At 55.9% G+C, this 24,878-nt stretch overlaps 1 protein-coding gene across 2 annotated transcripts; it reads right to left on the bottom strand.

The window, feature by feature from the left end:
- Positions 1-432: 432 nt before the first annotated feature.
- On the bottom strand, positions 433-24,824 carry rreb1a (ras responsive element binding protein 1a). 2 transcript variants are annotated; one of them, XM_061805346.1, is made up of 20 exons: positions 24,600-24,823; positions 14,431-14,487; positions 10,981-11,076; positions 10,527-10,707; positions 10,183-10,255; positions 10,016-10,105; positions 9,755-9,918; positions 8,994-9,135; positions 8,745-8,923; positions 8,454-8,643; positions 8,127-8,372; positions 7,362-7,731; positions 5,755-7,168; positions 5,503-5,687; positions 5,026-5,214; positions 4,801-4,962; positions 4,211-4,351; positions 4,038-4,135; positions 3,225-3,903; positions 434-2,672 (listed from the first exon to the last, which is right to left on the bottom strand). In XM_061805346.1, the coding sequence occupies exons 3-20, from the start codon at positions 11,072-11,074 to the stop codon at positions 2,293-2,295; spliced, it is 4,977 nt and encodes a 1,658-aa protein (XP_061661330.1). In that variant the 5' UTR covers positions 11,075-11,076; positions 14,431-14,487; positions 24,600-24,823; the 3' UTR covers positions 434-2,292. The 2 variants fall into 2 exon arrangements, with proteins under 2 accessions (XP_061661329.1, XP_061661330.1); XM_061805345.1 differs by lacking the exon at positions 14,431-14,487 and having other exon boundaries at positions 433-2,672; positions 24,600-24,824.
- Between the last annotated feature and the right edge of the window lie 54 nt (positions 24,825-24,878).

Raw genomic sequence — 24,878 nt, 5'->3', positions numbered from 1 at the left:
CCTCGCATTTGAAAATCTAATTCAATTTGCAGAGTTTTGCATGATGAAATTCATCAGAAATGTCACATAAAATACGTTTTCTTGCTTATCCACTGATGAAGATTGGGAAAATCTTGACATTGCGTCGGCCTATGAAGGTCAAGCAGAGACTGAACAGTCGACAACCACAACGACCGGAAACAAAACTTTGTTCAAGTCAATTCAGCTCATCAGAAGAAACAAAAACCCCCAAAAAACTCGAGTGTCAAAGTAAGCGTTTCTAACTTACCTCACGGCCGCCAAACCGCACGACGGTCGGCCGGCCTTCGACCCGTCGAGCTCTCGCGCCGGCCCGCGGGTTGAAGTCACCAAGCACGAGTGGTTCCCATCTCCCGGGGCAACCGCCTCCTGACGCCGCTTCACTACTTTTACAAATGACAGCAGGACAAACGTGGATGAGGCGGCGGGCGAGTTTTCAAGCTTTATTTTTGTTTTTTTTTTATTGACTTCCTCTTGTTGAAAAGAGTGTGCGTGCGTGCGTGCGTGCGTTCACAGTCAAGTGCTGGCGTGATCGATTGATAGTCGACATGAAATCACAAATCAAAGTTTGCACCTCAGGAAGCAAAACAAAGTTTGAGAAGAACCCTGAGAGCGATGACATTTTATTATATGACATTTGTGTGTGTGTGTGTGCAGAAATCAAGCATATTTTGATTAAACATGCAAAAAAAAAAAAAAACTATCCTAAAAGTCACCCAGAAGAAGAGAAAAACAATAATAATAATAATGTTCACAGTTTGACAGAAAGAACAAAAGATCTGATGATTAAAGCTTTTTTTTTTTTTTTTTTTGTCTTTTTCCTTGGATTATTTATTGCTCGTTTGCAGCCCGGCCAGCCGCGTGTGCGCGTGCGACTCGACGATGTCATCAACAAGCGCCTCAGTCTAACCTTTGATTGACTCGACTCAATTTTCAAGCGTCGACTTGACTTTTTCAAAACTTTGGTTCACTGCAAAGCACGCGCACAAACAAAGATTTTTTTTTTTTTTTTTTTTTTTACAAACGATCCACACGGCTGAGCGCGCGCAGAAGTCATCATTGTTGGCAGCGCGACTGTAAAATAAGATTCCCTTTAACAACATTGCACGTCGGAGGCCGCTCCGAGCACTCGTTGCAATCGAACGTTAGCTTGCTTGGCCTAACGGCTGGCTAGCTCTTGATGCTATCCGCATTAGCTTGTTGCAGAGATGAAATTGCTTCTGATCATGTTCAAATACAAGCAGTAGTACTCGAGTACAATTAAGAGTAGTAGTAGGTAGTAGTTAGTGTCCAGTCAGAGCAGTGAAGTAACGTGCTTGGTGGTGACAAAATTTTGAGGTGTTTTGAGTTGATTTATTTGAGGCACAACATAGGAGAGGACAATCGAGCCCCCTCCCCCCCCCCCACACACACACACACACACAGTTTTAAAAAAAAAAAAAAAAAAAAAAAAAGCAAGCTAGTGTTTACCTTTCATCCCAGCAACTTTTTTTGCTATTTGCATTTGATTGTCTTTGACGCCAACTTACAAAAACCAAACGACTTTGATATTTAAAGTAAGAATTAATTTAAGCGTGAGCGAAGAAAGTCGACGGAGGGGCGGAGAAGGCGTGTTCCGGGGCAAACGCGCTAATACTTGTAGCGGACCGCTGTTAGCTCGTTAGCTGGCCCGCCTGACTCACTCGACATCGTTGGAATCCCTTCACGTCCGCTCTTAGCTAACAGTCGTCGGGTGACGCAAAAGTGTCGAGAAGGCGGCGGACGAGTAGTGTTAGCCCTCCGGAGCGGAGGCCAGGCGTAGCTAAAAGCTCAAGCTAATTGCGCCCGCTAGTACCAGCTGTGCTTACTTGCTAGCGAGCAGGAAGACGTGATTGACACTGTTGAGGTAATTTGGACCCGGACCGGCGCACAAACTAACGCGGCTACGTTTTCATTTGTCCACTTACAAACTAAAAGGAAACAAAATCCCTCACAAAAGCAAAAAAGTCAAAACAACCAAAGTCTACTGAGATATCCTCGCATCCTAGCTGAGGGGCGGACGGCGACGCCGACAGTTCTTCCGTCCGCCATCTTTTCCAGTTACAAGAAGTGTCACGTGACGCACGTCGGCCATCTTGATCTTCTCGCTGACAAAACAAAAGTTAAAAAGCTATAAAAGGACAAGTAGTAAGGCACTTGTTAAAGGTGCGGCGTCCTCCGCCCGCACTCAGTCCGCGACCAATGCCGGCCTGTAATCCAGAAGGGGCGGGGCTCGGAGCGCCAAGAGGCCCCGGATCAGAGCCCGCCCGCCGGGAGCTCCCGGGAAACGTCCGGGTTCGGCGCCGCGGACGTGTCCGTCGCGCCGCTGCTCATCTCGGCGTCGGCGACCGATCGACGGGGATGGTTGGTTTCCGGGGGGGCCGCGCCAAGTTCGGGCGTCTCCTCGGAGGCGGCGGCGGGCGGCGTCTGAGTCTGCTCCGGGTCCGAAGGGGGGGCGTCGTCCAAGTCTTTGGCGCACTCGCTTTCGTTCTCGGAGGGCGGACACGTTTCGGTGGGCGTGTGGGCGTCCCCGTCCTCGCTGGGCGTCTTGTTGGCGTGGATGCGTTGGTGGCGAACCAGGCTGTGCTTCAGCGTGAAGGTGCGTTCGCACGTGGCGCAGCGGTACGGGCGCTCACCTGCGCGGGAAGACCAAAACCACGTCACGCAGAGACAGAAACATGCAGCGGAATTCCAATTTAACGGATCCGGGAAAAGTTGGAACTCCAAACGGCCCCTTGCAACATTTTCACAGACGTTTTGTACTCTTCTGGGTCTTTCAATTGAACACGGGGCAAACGGCCCCTCCCCGAACGGTCCCTTCGCGCCGGGCGGGCACCCGTCGCCACATTCTTGACCCTCTGCGGTGGTCGGCTCAGTTGTGACCTTTCCCTGGTGCCTCTCTTATGCTGCCCCCTGGAAGCGGCATCGCTAAGGGAGACTCGGTTGCCGCAAAGATGCAAGCGGATGCCGGGCTACGGTCCAATCAGAGCCAAGCTCGTCGGAGAGGCGCGATCCAATCCGAACAAAGCTCATTTTACACTTTGTTTTTCTCGGGTCTCGATATTGTGGCCTTTGACCTCCGGCGGACGTTGGCGTAGCTCGCCGGCTCCACACCGGGCGCGAGCGCAATGCAAAACAAGCAGAAATGACGGCGGAGTGCCACAGGGCGCGTGCACGTGTGACCTTACCCGTGTGTGACCTCATGTGTCTGGTGAGGTCCTGCAGCGACCAGAATCTTTTTGCACAGACGGCGCACGTCTTCTTCTTGCGTTTGTCCACGGCGGCGCCGACGGCGTTGGCGGAGTCGGCGCCCTCCAGGCTCTTGGCCTCCGACGACACCTCCCCGTCGCTGCGCTCGTCGTCCTTATTGTCGCCGTCGTCGTCGTCGTCGCCGCCGCCGCCGCCGCCGCCGCCGCCGCTCTCCGCGCCGTCGCTGTCGCCGGCCCTCGCCGCCTCGTCCTTGTCGTCGTCTTTGGGCTCGGGCTCCTCTTCGGCTCGCTCCTCCTTTGCGTCCCAGGCCGGCGCCGCGGACGCCTCCTTCGCGTCGGGCGGCGTCTCTTGGCCGAGGTGCGCCCTCTCGTGGCGGGCGAGGGTGGTGGCGTAGCGGAAGCTTTTGCGGCAGACTCCGCAAACGTGCTTCCAGTCCGCCTGGGGCTTGGCGGCGAGGCCGGTCGAGGGGGCCTCGGGCGCGTCCGCGGCGAGGGCGGCGGACGCCTCCTCCTGAGGGGCGGGGCCGGGGCCGGGGGTCGAATTGGACAGTTTGAAGTCGATCAGCTTGGAGCCAAAGTTCAAATCCAAACTTTTGTTGCTGTGGCAGTCGTCGTCGTCCTCGTCGCCGCCGTCGTCGTCGTCGTCGTCGTGATCGCCCTGAAACAAAAACAACAAGTCAACTCCAGACTGTTTCGTGACGGAAAAGAAAATGTCCGCCGTCCGTCCATCCGTCCCTCACCTACGTTTGTCTTGGTTTTGGCCCGGGGGAGGCCTCGCGTTCGGTCGCTTACCTTGGCGCCGGGCGGAGATTCTTTGGCTGCGTCGGTCGAGTTCTCTGCTGCCCCCTGTTGGTACTCAAGCTCACAGGCTGGAACAGGACTCGAACCCGCTGCACGCACAAAACACCCACTTGTGACGATGTCACCGGCGTGCTAATTGGGACGCAGTTGGAGCGGGGTGGCACCTGAGCTGGGCTTGTGGGCGGGGCTGCGTGATGCGGGCTCCTCCCGCCTCCGCTCGGGGGACGTCTCTTTGACGGCGCCGGGAGGGGCGTGGCCGGGCGGCGACCCGTCATTGGCCGGCGGCTCGGCGTCCGACTGACTTTCTACAAGGAAACGTGGGGGGGGGGGGGGTATGAAAGGAAAATGCGGTCAGCGAAAGCCGCGCACGCCTTCCCCCGCCCGGGCAAAATGGCGGGCGTTGGAGTGGTGCGACCCGCCCGAGGTCAGCCTCGACCGGCCCCGAAAGCGAGAGAAACCGGCGCCTTTCGCCAGGACGCTTGCAAAATGTGCCGGATTCAGCGGTTCTTGACTTCAAATCACTGATCTCGTACACGGCAGAAGCTCCGCCCCTTCCTTTCCTCCGACTTTGGCGTCGCTCGTAATAAGCGCAAATGCAAATCGCAATGAAATTGAATCCTCCAAAACCATCTTTACAAAGTAGAACATTACGTAAGCATCCGTCAAGAAATCCAAACTATTTTCGCTGATTGAGCCGCCTCTGGAATTTCAGCCCGCCCACTTTGGCTTTGCACCTTACCAAGGCGACGCTAACCTGCGCTCTCGTGCGAGCCGTCGTCGCTTCCTTTCTTGGCAAAGACGCCGTTGCGTCGGAGCGTCCGGTTGGTGACGCCGTGCTTCCTCAGCAGGTGGCGCTCGCAGTTGGACTTTGTGGAGAAGAAGGCGTCGCAGCGCGGGCACGGGAACGGCTTCTGGCCTGAGGACGGGCACGCGGCGGCGTGAGCGGAGGCGCGGCGAGAGGCGGCGCGCCCGGACGTACCCGTGTGCGTGAGCATGTGCCTCTGCAGCGAGCTGGCCCACGGGAAGACGCGAGGGCAGAAGGGACACGTCATCTTCTGCACCGAGTTGGAGTACGCGTTCTTCTTGCCTTTGGACTGAGGAAGCGCCGCCGCCGTCGTCGTCTTGGCGTCCTCTCTCGGCCCCGCCTCCTCGTCCGCTCGCTCGCCGTCTGCGCAGACAAACGCCAGAGAGCTTCAAGCGGCTGCGTGGGCATCGATTTCTTACGGGTTTCAGGGGTTGCCCGTCGTCGTGAGTCGTGTTCTGCCTGAGACCAGAACTCGCTGACTTTACCAAGTTATCGATCGGTCGCAACAAAGGTTCTCAGACCGTGACAACACCGAGACCATTCGGAGTCCAGAGTGTGATCAAGCAAATCCCACAAGGGGGGGAAAAAAAGGAATGCAATTTTCATAGATTCTACGGTAAGCCCGTGATGCCTGCGTGTGCGAACTTTGACCTCCGGGAGCCGTCTTTGGCGGAAGTTCGTCGGCGCCGGTCTGCAGGAAGTTGGTGAACTTGTTGGCGTCGGTGTTGGCGAGCATCTTCTCCACGCTGGCAAACTCGCCGCTGGACTCCAAGTCCAGCACGCCGGCGCCGCTCAGGACCAGAGCGTCCTTGGCGCTCTTCTTCCTGTTCCTCTTCCTGCACGAGAAGAAGACGTCAGCACCAAATACATCCCGAGCGACGCAAACCAAACGTACGCCGCGACCTGACGCTGTCGTCGCCCGGCGTCTCCGGAGTGGCGGAGCCGCCCGGCAACTCCGAGGGAGAATCGGACGCCACGTCCCTCTTCAGCAGGTCGGGGGCGGCGGACACCGAGTGGATGATCTGCGCGATGGACGCCAACGGGGGGAGCTCCTTGAGGGAGGCGGGCTTGGGGAGGAGGGGCTTGAGGCGCTGGGGGCGGAGCAGGGGCGCGGGGGAGGGGCCGGGGGGGAAGCGGCCCCCCCCCGGCGGCGAGGCGGCCGCCCCCTTGTCCTCGTCGGCCGGGACGCCGCAGTTTTGCCGCGTCTCCATCCGGCAGCCGTCGGCCTCGGCGCGCCGGAGGCGCTTGCTGGGGACGGACAGGTCGACGGGTTGGTCCGGGGGCGGGCACGCCGAGGAGGGCGACACGCTTTCCGCTTTGATGGCCGCGTGAGCGCCTCGCCCCTTGGCCGAAAAGTCCAGAGGCTGGTCCAGTTCTCGGTGATACGGGGTGGCGTCCCTCGTCCTGGCGGGCGCCTCGGCGGGCCGCACGCTGGCGATGTGTTCCTCGATCTCGCGCTCCTGGACCTCCGGGTGCTGCTTGAGGAGATGGTGGATGCAGTTGCGCTTGGCCAGGAAGGCGGCGCCGCAACGCCGACACTCGAAAGGTTTCCTCTGGCAGCCGTTGTGCGTGCGCAGGTGGATCTGCAGGGCCCGGTAGGTCTTCAGGTCCTCGCCGCAGAACCGGCACACGGTCTCGGCGCCGCCGCGTCCCGTCTCGGTGTCGGCGGTGCCGCTGGGGTTGTAGGGCGAGGCGGAGAATACGCACTTGATGTGTTTCTCGATGTCCTTGCGGGACGTCTTCCCGTGTTTCTTGCGGAGGTGGCGCTCGCAGTTGGCCTTGACGGTGAAGGGGTAGTGGCAGACGCGGCAGATGTACGGCCGCTCGCCGCTGTGGGTGCGCAGGTGGCGTATGAGCGTGGCCTTGTCGGGGGCCACGTAGTCGCAGATGTTGCACTGGTGGGGCAGGATGCCCAGGTGGAAACGCATGTGAGCGTGCAGGACGCCCGAAAAGGAGAAGACCTGGTCGCAGAAGCGGCACGAGAAGGCGCCTTTGGCCGAGCCGGCGTCGGCCACGCCCGGCGCTTTCATTCCCGCTTTCTTCCCGCCGAGCCCCGCCTCCTCGTGCGCGGCGGTGGCGGCGGCCGGCGGAGAGTCGGTCGGCGGCCGGCGGGTCTCCGCCGAGGAGGAAGAGGAGGGCGTCTTGAAGAGGGCGGAGGCGGGCGGCGGCGGCGGCGGCGGCCCGGGACCGATGCAGCCCAGGGACGCCTGCTGCGAGCTCTGCAGGGGCGGCGGCGTCGTCGGCGTCAGGCTGGATCGGGGCGTCGCGGGGGGCTTGGGCTTCAGGGGCGGCATCGCCTTCTGGTTCTGGACTTGACCTGTGGGCGGCCCCCCCCCGCCAAAAAAAAAAAAAAAAAAAGTTGATCAGTTCGACGTCCTTTATTTATTTTTTTTTTTTTTACCGAGCAATCAAACTCTTGTCAAATTTGAGAATTTCTCTGCGAAAATAAGTGTTTGCGGGGAGCATTGACAATAACGATGGCGACCAGCGTCATCCGCGTCAGCACCCACCTTGCCCCGCGGCGAAGCCCAGCCCCATCTGGTTGGGCGCGGCGGCGGCCACTTTGAGGATCTGCTGGATGTCGGCCAGCTCCACCACGCCGCCCGCCTCGCCCGTTTTGACGGCGGCGGCCCCGTCGGGCTGCAGGAGGAAACCCGCCTGGAAGGGCTGCAGGGTCAGCAGGCTGAGGGCGTCCCTCTGAGACAGACCCTGCAGGGTGGACGCGGCGACGGCGGCCGATCGCTCCAGCAGGGGGACGCCCGGCGCCGTCAGGAAGGCGGGCTCCTGGGGAAGGCTGCAGCTCAGGGGCTCCACGTGGATCACCTTGATGCTGTCCAGGTGCGCCTGGTGGATCTCGTCCTCCGTGGGGGTGCGCGTCACCTGGGGGACGGGGGCCCACACGCGACGTCAGGAAGTCGGCCGCAGAGCGACGTGTGCGCGACCCTGCCACGAACGCGAGGAGGACTTTGAGCAAAAAGTGAGGCCAAGGTTGGAGCGGACGACACGTGAGAAGGGAGAAAGTTGCCGGGCCCAACGCGGGAGGACGGCGCCGTCGATGACCGGCTCCCCGGTGACGCCGACCTTCTTTGCCTTCTCAAGGGTTTTGCGTTTGTCCGATCGAAGCGCTTTCCTTTTAACGGGAAATGGCCTCTTAGTTTGAAGACAGTCAATTGGAAACGTTTTGGGAGGGTCGGTTTGGCTTTCGTCCCTCACCCGACCACCAATAGCCAAGGTCCAGCCGTTAAAAAACGACGCTCCGCCTCTGCGGCGCTTACCTTGGAAACGTGCCGCAGTCCCAGCGCTTCCATGAAGTCGGACTGCGGGTAAAGCGGAGCGTCTTCCGAGCGGTCCCCGCCCCGCGGGGGGGCGTCGTGCGCTTCCTCGGCCCCGCCGTCGGCCGGGTGGGCGGCGCTCTTGTGGAGGTCGAGGGCGGGGCGCAGCGGGAAGGCCTTATCGCACGACTCGCACACAAAGCGGTGAAACTTGCCGACGCAGCGCCGAAGGTTGGTCTCGCACCACACCTGAAGCGACGGAGGGCGTCGGACGGACGGACGGGCGGGCGGGAAGGAGGGGGGGGGGGCGGGGGCGGGGCCGGAGCTTACCTGCGCGACGCGAGCAAACTTCTTGCAGGAGAAGTCGACGAAGGAAAGGTCGTTGAAGCCGGCCGGGATGGACGGGTTGGTCTGGATGAAGGGTTGGCCGCTGGGGTCTCGGGGGAGGAGCTTGTGGACGGCCGCGTTGTGACGCAACAGACCGCGGTGCGTGCGGAAGGAAAGGCAACACAAGTCGCACCTGCACAAGTCCCAAACCCTTTCCGTCATCCGTGGACCACGCGGGACCTCGTGTAACCGGTCGACCGCAATCGGAAGTCAAGAGAACGTCGAGACACGTACTTGAGTGTAGTGTCCGGGTGCGTGTCCATGTGAGCGTCCAGCTCCAGCCTGCCGCCGCAGGTCTTGAAGCAGATGGGACAGGGAAGCGCCAGCTCGTCTCCGGCCCGCGCGCCGGCCGACAGGACGCTCGGCGTCGTCGGCGCGGCGGCGCTCTCCTCCGAGGGCGAGTCGTCCGTCACCTGCGCGACATCGTCGTCATCGCCGTCGTCGTCGTCTCGCTCCGACGTGACGGACGGGCGGCGCGCTCACCTTCTTGGCGGGCGGCTCTTCGGCGCCCTCGTCTTCCGGGTCTTGGCGCCGCTTAGCCGACGGACGGCGCCGCTTGGTGGGCGACGGCGGGCTGACTGGCAGGAGGCCGCTGGCGGGGTCCTTCTCGTGGATCTTCATGTGTCTGAAAACGGAGACGCGCATACATGAAGAACTCCTTGCTTGAAAGCGAGCCATTTCTTTTCAGTTTTTACAAATCATTCCTCTCCACTGATGGATCCGTGCCGGGCGGGCGGGCACAACAATTCAAGTCTATTCCACTCGATGGCAGAAGGTCCGTCAAGAACCTGTGAATCAGGCCATCCCTCGCCAAAGGTTCAAAAGGGAAATCCATTTGCACATCATCATCATTCATATTTCCTATTATTAGGCTTACTAACGTGGGCGCTTGCAGTATGCGATGTCCTCGACTCAAGTTGGGAAAAACTTTATTGTGGCAAGCAAACGATGGGACCAAGAAGCTCGGAGGAGCCGGGGAAAGAAGCCACAGAAGATCTGGCAAAAGAGGCCCACGGGCAGCGATCCACCGATCGGGGGAGGAGAAAACTGCCCCAAACGCCAATCGGAGATCAGGAAGCATCATCACGTGAGTGCCCACGGGGGAAAGCACGTGCCGATCAACAACTTCCCGGGTTGTTACAGCACCAGACAGGAAGTCAAAAGTTCAAGGAAAGTCTCTAGCGCCCTCTGCTGAAAGGCAAAGCTTCACGGGCAGGACCGCTCAGCTAACGGCTGACGCGTACCTGTGCATGTTGCCGTTGGTGGTGAAGGTCTGCGCGCACACGCTGCACTTGTAGGGCCTTTCGCCGCTGTGCACCAGCATGTGCCGATCCAACGAAGACGCCGAGCTCAAACATTTGCCGCAAATGCTGCACGAGTGGTCCGTGGCGCCCGCGTCCGCGTTGTGCTGAGCAAGAGGATGGCGGCAAAGGAAAGGTCACGCGTGGCCTTCCCAACAGGAAGTGCCTGCGTGCGTGCGTGCGTGCGTGCGTCCATGGGCCTACCTGTCTGATGTGCATGGTGAGCTGATGCTGCGACTGGCAGCTCTTGTCGCAAAGCGGGCACACGTGCGCGGCGTGATCGTCTTTGGCGTCCTGGCGGCGGGGACAAAACCCAGGCGTCAACGGGCCGGCGGACGAACGCGACGACCGGCGTCGCGGCCTGGGCTCACCTGGCTGCGTCGGACGTTGCGGGCGGGCGGCGCCCTCGTGGCCGACGACGCGGGCGTCTTGTTGAGCGACGGGCTGGAAGGAGGACAAAGATGCACACGCGAGATCACCGAATGCTTTCGCTGCGACTGTTCTTCTCAAGTCGGCGCCCTCTAGTGGTACGTGGAAGCATCACTCAATCAAAAGTTAGGCACGCAGGCTACTTGGAAGGAAAGTCAAGTTGCATTTCTTAGCTGCAATCTTGGTGAGTCACAAGAGGGACACTCCAACTAGAACAATCGTTTGAGGAGCTTTTAGGGAGCGGGTCCATTTCAAAGAGAACAATTACGCTCGTGTCGGTACTGACCTCGGTGAGCCCGCGGGGGTCGCGTCGCTCGGCGCGTCCCCTTCTCCGTTCAGGTTTCCCGCGGCCGCCATCACGGCCGACATCATGGCGTTGATAGAGGACAAGTCTCCGCCTCCTCCGCCGTCGCCGCCCCGGACGCTCTGTCGGCTCTCGTCCGCATTCTTGGTGGCGTCGGGTGCGGCTGCGTCCACACGTTTCAAAAACATTCAGGGATGAGAAGAGCGTTGCGCAGACGAACACGGAAAGCTCGGCTGCAGGCGCCTCGGGTCAAAGGTGAAAGGTGTGGCTGGGCCTGCCTTCTACGGCCTCAATTTTCATTTGCAAAACTGTCAAAACGCATTCTGCTCAACGCGTCCATCAGAATCGGAAATAACGAAAAAAAAAGTGGCCAGATTGTCAATGCTTTGGAGCCGTGTTGTTCAACTTTCTGACTGATGACTAAAATCAAACGCACCTTTGATGCTACTCGGCGGCGTGGGCTCCGCCTCCTCACCGTTCGGCGCGGCATTGGCTCCGCCTCCTTCCTGCTTCTCTGTGCAGTTGTCCATGTCTGTTCTCCCGCACGCGCACACACACACACGCACGCACGCACGCACACACACACACACACAGTGTGTCACTTGACCGTCATGTGACACATCCACAAGATGGCGGCCACTTCCAAAAAAAGAAAGTCGTTCAGCTCGTGAAGGTCACCAGGACCAGGTGAGAGGTCGCAGGTATTTGTAGTCCGCGAGGACGCGCTGGCCCGTTTTGAGCGCGGGGGACATTTTACCAGCGCGCCCTCGACACACCTGTTGACTGGAAACACGCGCACGGATTTTGGCGAGGGAAGAAATGATGACCATTTCCTGTTTGGCCTCCCCCACAGGAAGACGCGCGCCAGAGTCGGCCACTTCCTCTTCCAGCTCTGCTCGCCCGCGTCTACATTCCATGTCGAAAGGCGTCGGAAAGACGGGTTTCTTTCCAGACAAAGAAGAAGAAAACGGCGACATTTAAGACGTGCAAACGCAAAACTATTTTTTAGGGACTGAAATGAGGATGACGACTGAAGGCTGACAGCCTTCGCCTGCTTGTGTACGCCATGGCAAGTTTCTTTGTTGATCAGAAGATAAAGCAGAGACATTTAAACGCAAACATGGAGACACGGAGATGTGATGGCAGAGAGCCCCCGGTTGATGTATTTCACTTCCTGCTTTAAAGGCGTGAGAGGAGGATGACGAGCGCCACAAAATGCTAAATGCCAGCGCGCCAGCCTCAGTGTTGCGTTTCCTCCCAGCAAGTAGCCGGCCGGTGTCATGACGAAGCGGCGGCAGGTGCTAGCGAGCGGCGCCATTGGCCGGGCGGCGCTTTTTACAGCCGACCCGAAAGAAAACGAACAGCGACAGATGGTTGCGAGAGGAGGAAGGAGGGCGGACATTTTGTCAGACGCAAGATGAAGCGACAAAATGACGGTCCCTAATCGAGTGTCCGGCAAAGGCGCGGCTAAAAGTAGCGCGGCCGTCCCTAATCGAGTGTCCGGCGAAGGCACGGCTAAAAGTAGCGCGTGACCTGCGCGGCGCCGCGCGAGAACACTTCACGACGCTGACATGGGTTGGTGCTTTTAAAAGTGGCAAAGCAGCTCTTGGTGACTTCTCATCTTGTGCAATGTCATCACGACTCCTCCACATTATTTTAGCGACGCGGAGTCATGACATCATGAAAAAGAATAAACGTTAAATGCCGCGCCTTGTCCACCCGGGGGCAGTGTAATCCAGACGGACAGACGTAAACTTCATCGAGAAGTGCGACTCCCTGAGATCGTCGGTGCCGCGCTCATATTCACTGTTCTTCAAAGAGGATAAAGAATATGACCGAGTACTCTCAAAATGTCCTTCTCCATGCGTTGCTGCACTTTGTGTGTTCGATCTCAAAGCAATGCGGCACAGACGCTATTTAGCTTCAGCATTAAGCTAGTCAAACCAAAGGCTAAGCTACGGTTGTCATCGTCCGTTTTATTGCATTTGCGTCATCAACTTCAGCTGTGGGCGGGTGGTTAAAACACTCCAAAAACCAAGTCGGGTCGCTCGCATTGCAAGGCCGTGACTTTTTAGTCCAAAGTGACCCCCCCCCATCATCCAGATTGAAAACGCGAAGAAGACAAAACGGCATCAGCGCGACGTCGGGTGTCAGCTAGCAGGCCCAGTTTAGCATCAGACGTGGGGGAGGGGGACCAGTCGCTGACCATATGTTGACTATTTATGAGCGCCTCGCTATCGTCCTCCTTCACTCGCACCTTCCTGTCCGCATTCCTGCCACGCAGGCCTCACGCCGCCCAAACGTCGGCTTTTCCGCGCTCGAGCGTGTAGCCAAACGGACGCTCTTCCTAGGCTCGAACGACCCGTTTCACTTCAAGCGAAACAAAATGTGACCCGGAGAAATGATTTGAATGATGGGGGCTCAGGTGATGAAAAGTCGGGAAATTGAGCCCCCCTCCCCCGATGTAAGCCGTCACCTGGCGGGCAGAGACCACCGCTCTGGACGCGAGCACGTCTGCGGAAGAATGCGAATTTTTGCAGGGGGGCTGCATAAGTCCAGTTCAGTTGAGTTGATTATACAACTTTTTTTTTTCTGACTTAGTTGCTTTTTTATTTGACTTATGACACAATGAATTTGAAGTGAATCATTATTCAAAAACTTTTTTTAAGTGCAATGTTACAGTTTTTGTGCAACTGCATTTCAAGGTCGACGCGTTTAACTTTGAGGGCAAATTAGATTTGAGGCGGTACGAAGTTGGAAAAGCGCCGCCGTCGCATAAGCCAACGTTAATAATCACTTGGCGCTGAGTTATCTGGAAACATTGTAAACATATTTTGCAGTCTCTCATGTTGTTGGCGGGGGGGGGGGGGGTGTGTGGGGGGGTTTCAGTCAATTTTAGCCACGGCCCAGAAGTAAGAAATAGAATTCTTATTTACTATTTTTACATTGTTTATTTACTTTCTCTTATTTCATTAATACAAATCAATGCCCATCTTTTAAGTTATTGGACAGTATTTTTTTTTCTTTGACTGAAGTACATTTGTAAGTTTGTACCAGTTGTTTTTGGATAAATGTCCGTAGCTTTTGTGACAACAGTGTGCTGACTGGCGCCAAGTTGCCGCGGTGTGTGCGCCAGCCTGTCACCGTCCGGGGGGGGGGGGAGAAGAAGATGGAAGAAGAGGAGGAGGCGGTTGCAAGGATAAACGGAGGAGAAGTCGGAAAAGCGCGGCGTCTCCTGGCAACGGGAAGCGGACGCCGCGCGAGATGAGCGACTTTGCTCGTTGCGCGCGTTCATCGGGCCGTCAACTTCCTCGACTCCTCCCTGTTGCATCATCCCCCCTCCATCTTGTTTTTACGGCGGCGGAGTTTGGAGCCCGAGTGATAAAGTGTTGAGATATCATCGGGCGGGTGTGAGGATGGAGGGGGAGGGGCCGGATCAACCGCTATGGAAAATGGCGGCCAACTGTCAGCCAATCAGCTCGCGGATTCCTCCGCTCTGCACGCACCAACACACTCATCCTCTCTACAAACACACACACACACACACACACGAGCGTGGCCTTTGCGACGCAACATGACGACGCCTTTCCTCACTTTTTATTGTTTGTGTCACTATGTGCAACTTTTACTTCTTTCCGTAACTTTTAGACATTTTGTCACAATGAGGAAGTGACACTTTTTACACTCTGGGCAACTTTAGCGGGACGCTTATGAAAATTGGAGCGAGGCGGAGCCACAGAAGCTGATGATGGCTGTGAAATGAAGCAACCGGAGACAGGGGGAGGAGCCAGGCGCCCCCACCTTACTCCAAATTCTTGAGGAGGGCGGGGCACGAGTCACGAAGATCGGGGCAATGGCGCGAAACAAAATGTGGAGCAATATTTACCTGCCAAGAAACGCTCGCTTGCTTCTTTTTGGTGCGCGTCTGCGACCGCCGTTCACACTGCGGGAAGAAGAGCACGCACACACACACACACACACACACACAAAGGGCGTCAGGTATGAACCCGGGGGGGCCTACTCGACGGCGTCCAAAATGGCATCTTCCACATTTTCCTTTTTCACCACTTGCGCGCAAATTTGAATTTGACACAAAAGTGGTGCTTTGCATCACCGCATTTCAACTATGCAAGCAAAAATACATTTTTGAAAAAGAACCTGTTACAATTTTCCCCCGTCGTTTGACCTTTGAATGATAACGTTCCAACCGAGTCCGACGAGGCTTTGTTTGCATTTGAACGTGCCGCCGCCGCTTATGTACCTTCTGAGCCGCTGTTGGCTTGGCTGCGTTTTTAGCGCTGTTAAAAACGTAATTCTCGGTGTGAAGTTTGAATACGAGCCCTTGAGTAGAAGAAGAAAGAATGACAATGAAACGGCGGAAGCTACAGCTACGCAAGCACCTCACTACTGCCCCCTGCTGTGACGGGGGATCTACTGCAACGGTACTGTAATACAGTAGTTAGGCCGATGTTTGGCAAAGCAGATTTTCCGGGCCCTACGTGGGCCGCGGGCCGCCAGTTGAAAAGCCCTGATATCAGGACTTCAACAAGTACAACATTCAAAATGGATTTTCTTGTATATGGACAGCAGGACAAAAATAATGTGCAACAGTTGCACAACGGACACGGTTAAGGTTAGCAAGCTAAACGAAATTAAGCTAACCCGAACCGAAAGTCCCACATGACGCCACTTTAAAGCGCATCCGATGCTCGTTGCGCCTGACGATTGCTCGATGAGGCATTCGAGGTGCTGTCATCGCTGGAGGACATCTTTTTGAGCAATTCAAAAAAATACTAATAATCAAATCGAATCACATTTCTGGCAACGACGGTTTTGTCGACGTGCTTGAGGGTCGAACGTCTCTTGTGGTTCTTGGGCGGCTCCAACTACCGGAGAAAAAATTCCTTGACACACTTGGCAAATAAAAATGATTCTGATCCCGACCCGATGAACGAAAGCCACATAAACAACGTTGCGAAGAGACGCACGTCCAAGGACGCAAAGACGATAATCTGGATGGAGGATGGGCAGGAAGGATGGCAGGATGAGGGAGGTGTGCAAGCGGAGAGGATGGATTTGGGGATGATGGAGGAGGAGAGCAAGATTACCAGCTTAGCGCCAGGCTAATTACAGCGTGTCAACATGGGACACAAGGTGGTACTAAGCTAAGTAGCTAGCCAGCTGCTAACTCGAGGAAGGCCATCCCTACGCTAAGCTAAGTGGCTAGCCGCAAGCGACAGCAAGCAGCGGCTGACGAGTTTCGACTTGTCCGCGGCCGGAGGAGCACGGAAAGAGCAATTTGTGAATTCTGCTCTTCACCCCACAACATCGAGACATCTTCTCGACGCTCACACCAAAAGTGTTGTCAGTCATTTATAAAGGTCTATCCCCCCCCCCACCCCCGCCAGCTCCTCGCACATCACGCGGCGCTACGAGGAAGAACCGCGATGACATCAGGAATGTTGCTGGGACCCGCAAGGCCGGCACAGACATGCACGTCGCAAACGCGCAACGGGAAACTAAAGAACAAGAAAAAGACAGAAGGAAAGATGGAGAGAGGAGGAAAGAAAGCAGGAAGAGAAGAGACGCAAAGAGGAAAGAAGGAAACAGAGATGAAAATTGAAGAAAAGTGAAGAGGAAACTTGCAAAGAGGAATACAAGAAGAAAAAGCAAAGAAAGGACGCCAACAACAACTTTCTTTGCTTTGACCCAAAATTGATGACTTGCGGACTTCGACGGCCTCCCACTTTTCACCGCATCCTCATTTGCTAACATCGCAGTCGGGTCCACATCTCGGCGGAGGCCCGGCGCCCGCTAACCCCCTGCGTGTTCGGGCGCCGCCGGCAAAGTGCCCGCCTCCCGTTTTAAAATAAAAGTCTTTGGAAAGCCGACGATGCCTCGTCAAGGTCGGCGAGGTCAACGTTTGCTGGCCGGAAGCGCTGAGCGCCGTTTGCAATCTCAATTCGGAGCGAGCCGTTTTCATTTTCCACGGGGATGTTCCAGTTTTTTTTTTTTTTTGGGGTTGTCCCCCCCCCCCACACACACACTTCAACCTCTTTGTTGCGATGTCGACGGAAATAAGCAGCCGGACTTTTCGTTCTCGTCGGTGATGTGGGCATTTTGCCACCCTCTGATTGGCCGGCCTGGCAAAACCCGTTTCAAGTGGGAAAAGGTCAACTCTTTTGGGAGACCTTCCGACACTCGTCCCCGCTGAAGGCCCACCGAGCGAAACGGAGCCAATGCCGCCCGCCACTGACTTCCCTTCTACAGAGCAGACACTTACCCACAATGCATCTCTCCCAGCACCGCCACCAACACAACAACAACAACAACAAGAAAGTCTTTTCAACTGGCCATCAAGGGCATCTCAAGACGTTGGTCATTAAAGAGCACCTACGACATCGTCACTATCATCATCAAGAGCCGACCCGCGTGTCACTTCCTGTATGACAACAGCACGTGTGAGGGGTCCTGGGGCGGGGGGGGGGGGGGGGGGTCGAGCAGCTGCCTCACTCTCACGCACGTCAACAGGTGCCACGGACAGCCGACGAGCTCGGACAGACGGCGCGTCCGCCTTGGCGCGTGCTAACAGAGCCTCTTGTTTGCTAACATCATCGCGGGCGTGACAAAGTCAAACTTCTTTCAAAATCAAAGCTTTTTATTGCAGAATGTAAATCATGCACATCGTCATGTTTGTCAACATCCGACGCTGTACTCTTCCTTCAACCAAAATAAAATAATTTCTTCAAAATAAGAGCCATTTCATGACTTTAGTCGACACACACACAAAGCACAGCTGCAAATTTATCTTCGACAGCTGCCCCCCCCCCCCCACCCCCACCCCACAATCGCCACACGAGACCGCAGGGGGCACTGTCGCTCAGGACCTGAACGTGTGATGTCACTTCCTGCTGAGCTGCAAAGGAAGACCAAGGTGACAAACGCACGCTAACGACATCCCAGAAGATGTCTTGGTCTCGGTCACGTGGCGGGTCCGGGTCTCGTCCTCACTTCCTCTCGCCGACGCGGGCCAAAGTACGAGGCCGCGCTCTCGGCCAATCACGGCGCCGTCCCGTATCGCGCGACTGCGTGTGCGCCTCTTCTGGCAATCATTCACTCGACTGACTTGATAGGAAACCGGAATGCGGTTCACGTGTGGCCCACAGTTGGGAGGTTGCGGGTTCAAACCCAGCCTGGCCTGCGGAGACTTTGCACGTTGTCTTTGTGCCTGGGTGGCTTTTCTCTGGCTACTCTGGTTTCCTCCCACACCCCCAAGATGCGTCTGCTCGGTTGACTGGCGAGGTGCAGATTATTTAGCATTAGTTTGTTTCCGTGTGCCCCGCCGGAGGCCACTTCGGTGTCGAAAATGGACGGATGAATTATTATTCTTTTTTGCGGGGGCACCCGTGCCAAGCGGCGGGTTCAGCTTTGGCAGGTTCAAATCGTTTCGGACTCCCCGCGGAAATGATTCCTTCCTCATGATGAACTTTGGAAAGAGTCAATTGTGTCGCGTGCTGAGGTCACAAAATGGCACCCGCGTCTTTTGTTTTCTCTGTGAAAATACAATCACCTGACTGGCCCACCCCACCCCCCCTACGTGACGCCTGAGCAAAGCGCGTTCGACACTCTGCCCCGCAAACAAAGTTTGACTGAAGACGTTTGCTTATCAGTGCCACAGAGACGCTGAAAAAAAAAAAAAAAAAAAAAACCCTCCGCATCCTTCACTTCCTGTTTGGTGAGGAAGTAGGAAGTGGTGGAGGGGACTCAGCTATCTTCTTCTTGCAGCACGACTCCCCTTCCCCCACCCGATAAGTCACAACTACATTACCCACAAGCCCCCTGCCGCTCAGAAAAAGTTGCCACCATCTTACACCTCACGACGGGCTCGCAGGCCGGCTTTCCGTTCAGAGAAAAACGCCTTCAGGCAACGTCCACATTTTTCAGGCTTGATTTCCCGGGGGAGGGGTCGATTGTTACTTGGACAAAAAGTTGCATGTCTGCAGCATCCCCCAATACAAACTCGAGACCACACACACACACACAAAATCGGCAAGCTGTGCAAATCGCGAAAAATGTCCGGCAAAGCCACCCGCGATCGCACTTTTGCGACGGCCGCGTCGTGTTGGTCACGTGACGCCGGAGGCGACGTGGCATCGGCGGCCGGATTCCATTTGTGTCGTGAGCGGGGACGGAACGCGAGCAAGTTCGAGTCCTGCTCCTTTTGAATCGATGGACTCGAGGAAAAGGCGGCCCTCCCACCTTCCCTCCAAATAATTTTTGCGCCGAGGATACGGCACAAACGGCTCGATCACGTCGCCGGTCTCAGTACTCGGGACCGGCTTTTGGCCAAACGGGTCGCCCTCGGGAGTTCCGGACCGAGCCTCTCAGGCAGAAACGATGGCTCCCCCATGTTAGGAACTTCAAAAGCGCAACGGGACCCTCAACGTATCCCGCAGTGCACCTTGCAAGGTTGTCGGCGGCGACAAAAACAAACCCAATTCCAAAATGCCTTCGGAGTCATTTGACGGTTGAGCGCCATCGCAAACGATGATCGTTCGAGATTCTCGTCGGACGTTTGAGGAACTTGCCGCACGTGCCGTTGGAATATTTCGGGAATGGGAAATAAATGGCAATAAATTCCGAAAACCAAGCCTACGCGAGCATCGCTGCGGTCGCCATGGTAACAAGGCGTGTCCTGTGTTTGTAGAGCAAACAATGGCACCTTTTCAGAGGAGGCGCTCGCATTCCTGGCGGGGGCGTTCATCTGTCATGTCACCGGCGTAGCCTGCGTGTGCGCGCGGGACAGATTAGCGCGTGGAAGGAGGATTACGTCGCTCCATCGGGCTACTTAAGTACCAAAAAGACGCAAAGTGACACCGTCCCGGGCCAGATCCATCGCCGTGGCAACCAAGCTCATTCGCAAACGTCAAACAATAATATTGGCGCGCTGGCGTGATTTTAAGGTCGAAGAAGAAACGTAAGCATCCGGCGGGCGGGCAACGTTGCCATCGAGCGGCAGTTCTTTCTCGGTGTCTTTGAACTATTGAATCATCATCATCATCATCATCATCAGTGCGGACGTTTCTCTTCCGTTGGTCCGACGACAAAACGCTCAAGCTGCACTTTGCGAGAGGACCTCAACGGTCGGACCGTACTTTTGACTTTGAACGGCAAGAAGGTCCGATACCCCGTGGATACGGTTGCCTCACTGGTGTCAAAGTCATGGCCCGGGGGCCGGAGCCGGCCCGCCACCTGAGTTTACGCGGCCCGTGAAGGCAAATCAAAGCTGAACAACTTCCACGATTGTTGTGTGCCAAAATATCAAACTGCCGTATCTTTGATTTCTCATTCCAAACTAGTTCATACATTTTGACGAGGCGATGAAAGATCATAACAGGCCATAACCGTAACTCCAGTTTGAAACCCCCCGCCTCCCCCCAACGATGGACATACCTTCACTGAGCCGCCTATTTTCAAACTCCCGCGTAGGGCGCCGCTTGCACCAATCACTGGCGTCCAATTGACCAATGAGCTGACACAAAGCGGTCACGCGACCTTCGCGGGCCAACATCCCAACACCGACTTTGTCGCGTCGCGCTTCAATTGGCGGCGGTCAAACTTTAATATTTGATTGGTCAAATTAGCACACGGACGCAATCTGTTGGGCGAGCGGCTTCTTTTTCTGCGTTGGAGGCTGGCCCACTTCAGCTTACATTCATTTGTTATTCACGCTCTGAATGAAAAATAAATATCACAACTTGCTCTTTACTCGAGTAAATACGTAAAGTAACTTATTTGGCACCGCTCCCATAATTGGACCATATCTAACGAGCACTTACCATTTAGCAACAAGTAAACGTGAAGTTTTGTACTCGCCAGGCACAACACTTGCTGCCGTCTTCCCTCTGTTGTCCTCCATGATGAACGCAAATGTTTGTGTGTTGTGATAAACGAGTTTGCCCCGACGGAACGAAGCGACTACCTAACCCGCCTGACCCGCCTCCTCCTCCCTCGGCACCCGTCTGACAAAAGTGTCGAGTCAGCAGAGGCGAGCGAGGGGGTGGGGGGCGGGGGGGGGCCCGTTAACCCCTTCCCGAGCCGCCGGCGAAGCGGATCTACTTCCCGCGGCGGCGGAGGGCGTGTCGCGGCAGCGCTCGGAGAGGTCGGACCTGTCGCGCGGGATGCCTGACGCGCCGCGGGCCCGACTCGCTCGGGCGCGGCCCGACGCCGATAAGCGGCTCGAGGCCGGCAAATAAAGACGTATTTACCGCCGGGTCAAAGTCCGAACTGTGGAAGAATGCCGGATCGGACGGAGACGGGGGAGGGGGAGGGGGCCCACTCCAGTTCCTCGCTCGCTTCGACGGCGGACCCAAACAGTTCCCAAAAAAAAAGCGTTCTCGATTCCAAGCCTTCATCTTTTTTTTTTTTTACATCAAGTATCTCGTCCAGACGTCGCTTCCATCAACAAAAGTCCTTCACAAATATTTGTTTGAGCATGCGTGGATTTCACTCAATCCATACAAACTTTCTAACACGTACGTAAATTGGGAAATTTGGTTTGAGGGTTTTTTTTTTTTTTTTTTTTTGCTCTCCATACACTGAAGGCGCCACCTATGGGACAACGCGGACGCGCTACGCAACTGCAACAGCGCTACGAAAATGGAAATAGATGAAGACAAAAATGTTGCGTTTAAATGCGGTTGTTGGTATATTTATTAACAGTGAAGCCACTTCCTATTTTTCTCTCCATTTCTTGATGTGGCGGCGGCGGCGGGGTTTCCAAAAGTACTGGAACCTTTGCAAGCTCACAAACGCATCGCGACAAAGATGAGCGAGAGGAGGCGGAGCTTGCGCTCCCATTGGGAAGTTCAAAAGGAAACGGATCCTTATAAGCCGCCGGGATCAATCCCAGATTTGGTTTAAATGCGGCACAAGGGCAAGTTGCGTAGCAACCGGGAAAAGTACCAATGACTACTTTCCTTTTTACCATTTTAGTCTCTTTCTGGCCATCGCTGGCATTTTGGACACTTTTGAAAACGTGCGCCAGCGTCGGTGGACAACTCGGAGTCGAACGACACCTCAGGAGAAGAAAATTCCACCGCCAGGACGAGCGAGGCCTCCCCGGCGGGCGTCGAAAACACGTCGGCTCCGAAGTGTCCCAACCGGGAGAGAGGGGACGCTCCTCCACTCCCCTCCGGCATGTCTGCGCCACCCCAACTAACATCGTTTGTCCGTTTCTCTCCTCCCTCCGCTCGCCATCTTCTCTCACCCGGCTTGGGATGAAACATAATCTTATCTAAAAAAAGGCGCCTCTATAAATAGCGGCCGGCGCACAACGCCCGCCGCGCCCGACGACAGCGCCGCTTTCCTTCGTTTGTCAGCGGCCTTTCGACAAAATAGTGAAGCGTGCCGGCGGACGAACGCAAGCGCGTTTGCGCGTGCGAACGCGAGCTTAACGCGAAGACGCCGAGCCAGCGTCTCGCGGGGACCTCAAAAGCTTTTCATTAGCAGCTTGACTGGAGTCCCGAGACGCGCCAAACGCTCCCCAACGCGGAACAAATAACTGCCGACACGCGTCTCTCGCCATCCTTTACGTGAATACGTCAATATTCTGTCTGAATCTGACTGAGGATTTCTTTCATCATCAATTAAGCTGACAATGATTTGATGAATTAATCAAGGAGTCTCATTTGTACAAAAACAAACTATCCCTTTGCTGAAAAACGCAACATCCTCTGAAGGTGAAAATCCAAAACATAAAGCAATGATCATTCTCTTCCCATTTTGGTCGGTAACGTCTGTAAAAATGTTTGTCATCACCTTCCGAAGTCAGAGCGCACGTTGGCAATCTTTGAGGACCAAAAGAAATCAATCGAATCCAAGATTTGCAAACCCAGACGCTGAAATTGCAACCATTTGGACACTTTCAAGTTCAAGGATAAATTGAGGATCCAAATGGCAAATGACGATGAATTCCCAAATCGATAAGTTGCCAAGTCATTGCTGCGCCTCGACCCCGACAACTTTTAGGAGCGCCGCACGGCGGACTAGAATGAAGCACGTTAGGGTTAGGCGTCCTCCGGTCGCCGTGGCGATGCCCGGCGCGGTGCCATTTTGGTTGTAGTGTGCGAAAAGAGGGAACGCGCGCGCGCGGGCGGGCCAGTTGGGCGGCGAGAGGCGGAAACGCGGAACGCCCGCCTGCTGACTTTCTGCCCTGGAATGCTAACACGTTAGCATCAGAAGAACAATTCTAGAAGCATCTCCACGTGCCGCCTAAAAGGTTGAGATGCATGTTAGCTTCTAGAAGGCGCTTAGCGTCGTTAGCATCAGCGAAAGATTTTTAGAGGCATCGCAAAATGCATTCAAAAGACTTCTGGAAGCTTCTTTGACTCTGACTGCTCGAGGGTCGATGGAACGTGTCCTGACATGAACGCGCTGAGAACTTTGGAGGGGCGTTAGCATCACTAGATGACTTCTAGAAGGTTCCGAAGACATTGGATGAAGAGACGATGGCTTGGAAACGGCTGATTAGCACACTTGCCTTTCGAGTGTTGCCAATTATTACGGATTCGTGTCGTGCCACGCGCTATTTGACTTCAAACATCCCTTTTGCTGCCATTTGACCTCCATCTTGAAACAATATCACATCTTCATCACATCCTGCAGGCCGCGCACAAGCACGCCAAAGCAGATAAGACGGGCGCAGCAGTCGCAGCTCCGAAAAACCGACAGGCCAACTGTCTTTGGCCGCAGTGACGTCACAGTGCGCGCAGCATCGCTTCGGCGTCGGAACAACAAGTCAACTTTAAAGTTCCCCGAAAACGTCGCCGCTTCTGGCGGCTGTCAATCATTTGCGTCACGACGCCCCACGCGCAGGCAGCATCTTCCACGCTAAAAAAAAAAAAAATACTAAATCAAAAAATGTCTCGACGCAACGCAAAGCTAAGCAGCGGTTAGAAGAGCGTCGAGCACGCGCGAATCGACGTGTAAGGACGACGAGGGGGAGGCTGTGCGCGTGCGTGGGGGGGGGGAGATGCAACAGGCGTCACGTCGATGGAGTTAGCTGCGCGTCAACACGGACGCCAAAAAGTGTACAAAAAGCGTCTTAAACTAAGCAAAGCGCCACTTTGGGGCCCTCGCCGCGACGCCGGACGTCCGACCGCCGCGTCCGCGCACTTTTAGCAGCAAGCAGGCTTCATTTCTTGATGAATTTGTCGGGGCAAGGTCACGGCGGAGCTGGGCAGCTAGCAGCTGTTAGCTGCGATAAGACCGGAAGACAGACCAGCATCCTTCCAAATTACCAAAGATGCGGCACAAGTCAACAGACGAAAGCGTTCGACAACGAGCGAGTACGGGGGGTCGTACGCACGGCGAGGGCAAACCGAGTCACGTACACGTTCGAGTGCAAAAAGAACATCTCCAATCGGGTCCGAAAACCCTCGACGAGCGTTTCCACGCCATCCCAATCAACAGGTGCTTTTACTTTGAAAGCGCCGTCCGGAAGCCGGCTCGCTGCTTGCCGCCGGCTAGCTGACGGGTAGCGTCAGCTAGCTTGACACATGGCCACTAACTAAGTAAGTGAGTGAGTAGCAAGCAGCGAGCCTCGGACCGACCAAAGTGCAGCCGAGATATGGATGCTCGCCTCCGGCGGCGAGCACACTTTGACCCCCCGCGCCGCGCCGCGCCGAGCCGCGCCGAGCCGCCCTCCCCGCGGGACAAAAAGCTCCCACGACGACCTTCCCCCCCACCCCACCCCACCCCACACCCCCGTCCTCCTCCTCCTCCTCCTTCCCCTCCCCAGCAAAAAGTTGGTCCCGAAAAAGCAGCTTCAAAGTGCAAGCGAGGAGGAAGAGAGACGCCGCGCCGAATTCCACCGCTTGGATGCGCATCGAACGAGGAAGAGGAAAAAGTGCTCGCTCGCCATCTTAAAGTTGACTTGGCGGAAAGTCAACAGCACAGTCGTGACAAGCTCGTCCGACACAAACGCAAACGCCACCAAGCACACGGTCCAAAACGAGGCGAATAAACACACAAACAAACGAGATGAGGACCTACGTGGGACTTTGTCGGGGTTGGGCCGCTCGCGGCCAGACATCGTGGCGGCCGACGATGACGATGGTGAGCGCCGAGATGAGGATGAAGATGAAGGCGGAGAGGCTGCAAACTTGATCCGAAGAGGAGACGAATCAAAATGGCGTTTCCGAAGGGATGTGCAAACTTGGACAAACTTTACTCCGGCTTCTCCTCCTCCTCCCTCCCTCCCTCTCCCTCCTCTTCCTCCCCCTCCTCTTCCTCGCTCTCGACTCTCACAAGTCAAACGAGGCTCGAAGTCGA

This window comes from Syngnathoides biaculeatus, chromosome 19 (genome assembly GCF_019802595.1).
Source record: "Syngnathoides biaculeatus isolate LvHL_M chromosome 19, ASM1980259v1, whole genome shotgun sequence".
Taxonomy (NCBI): domain Eukaryota; kingdom Metazoa; phylum Chordata; class Actinopteri; order Syngnathiformes; family Syngnathidae; genus Syngnathoides; species Syngnathoides biaculeatus.
The sequence above is the reverse complement of the archived record's forward strand: the minus strand, read 5'-3'. Positions and strand labels throughout refer to the sequence as shown.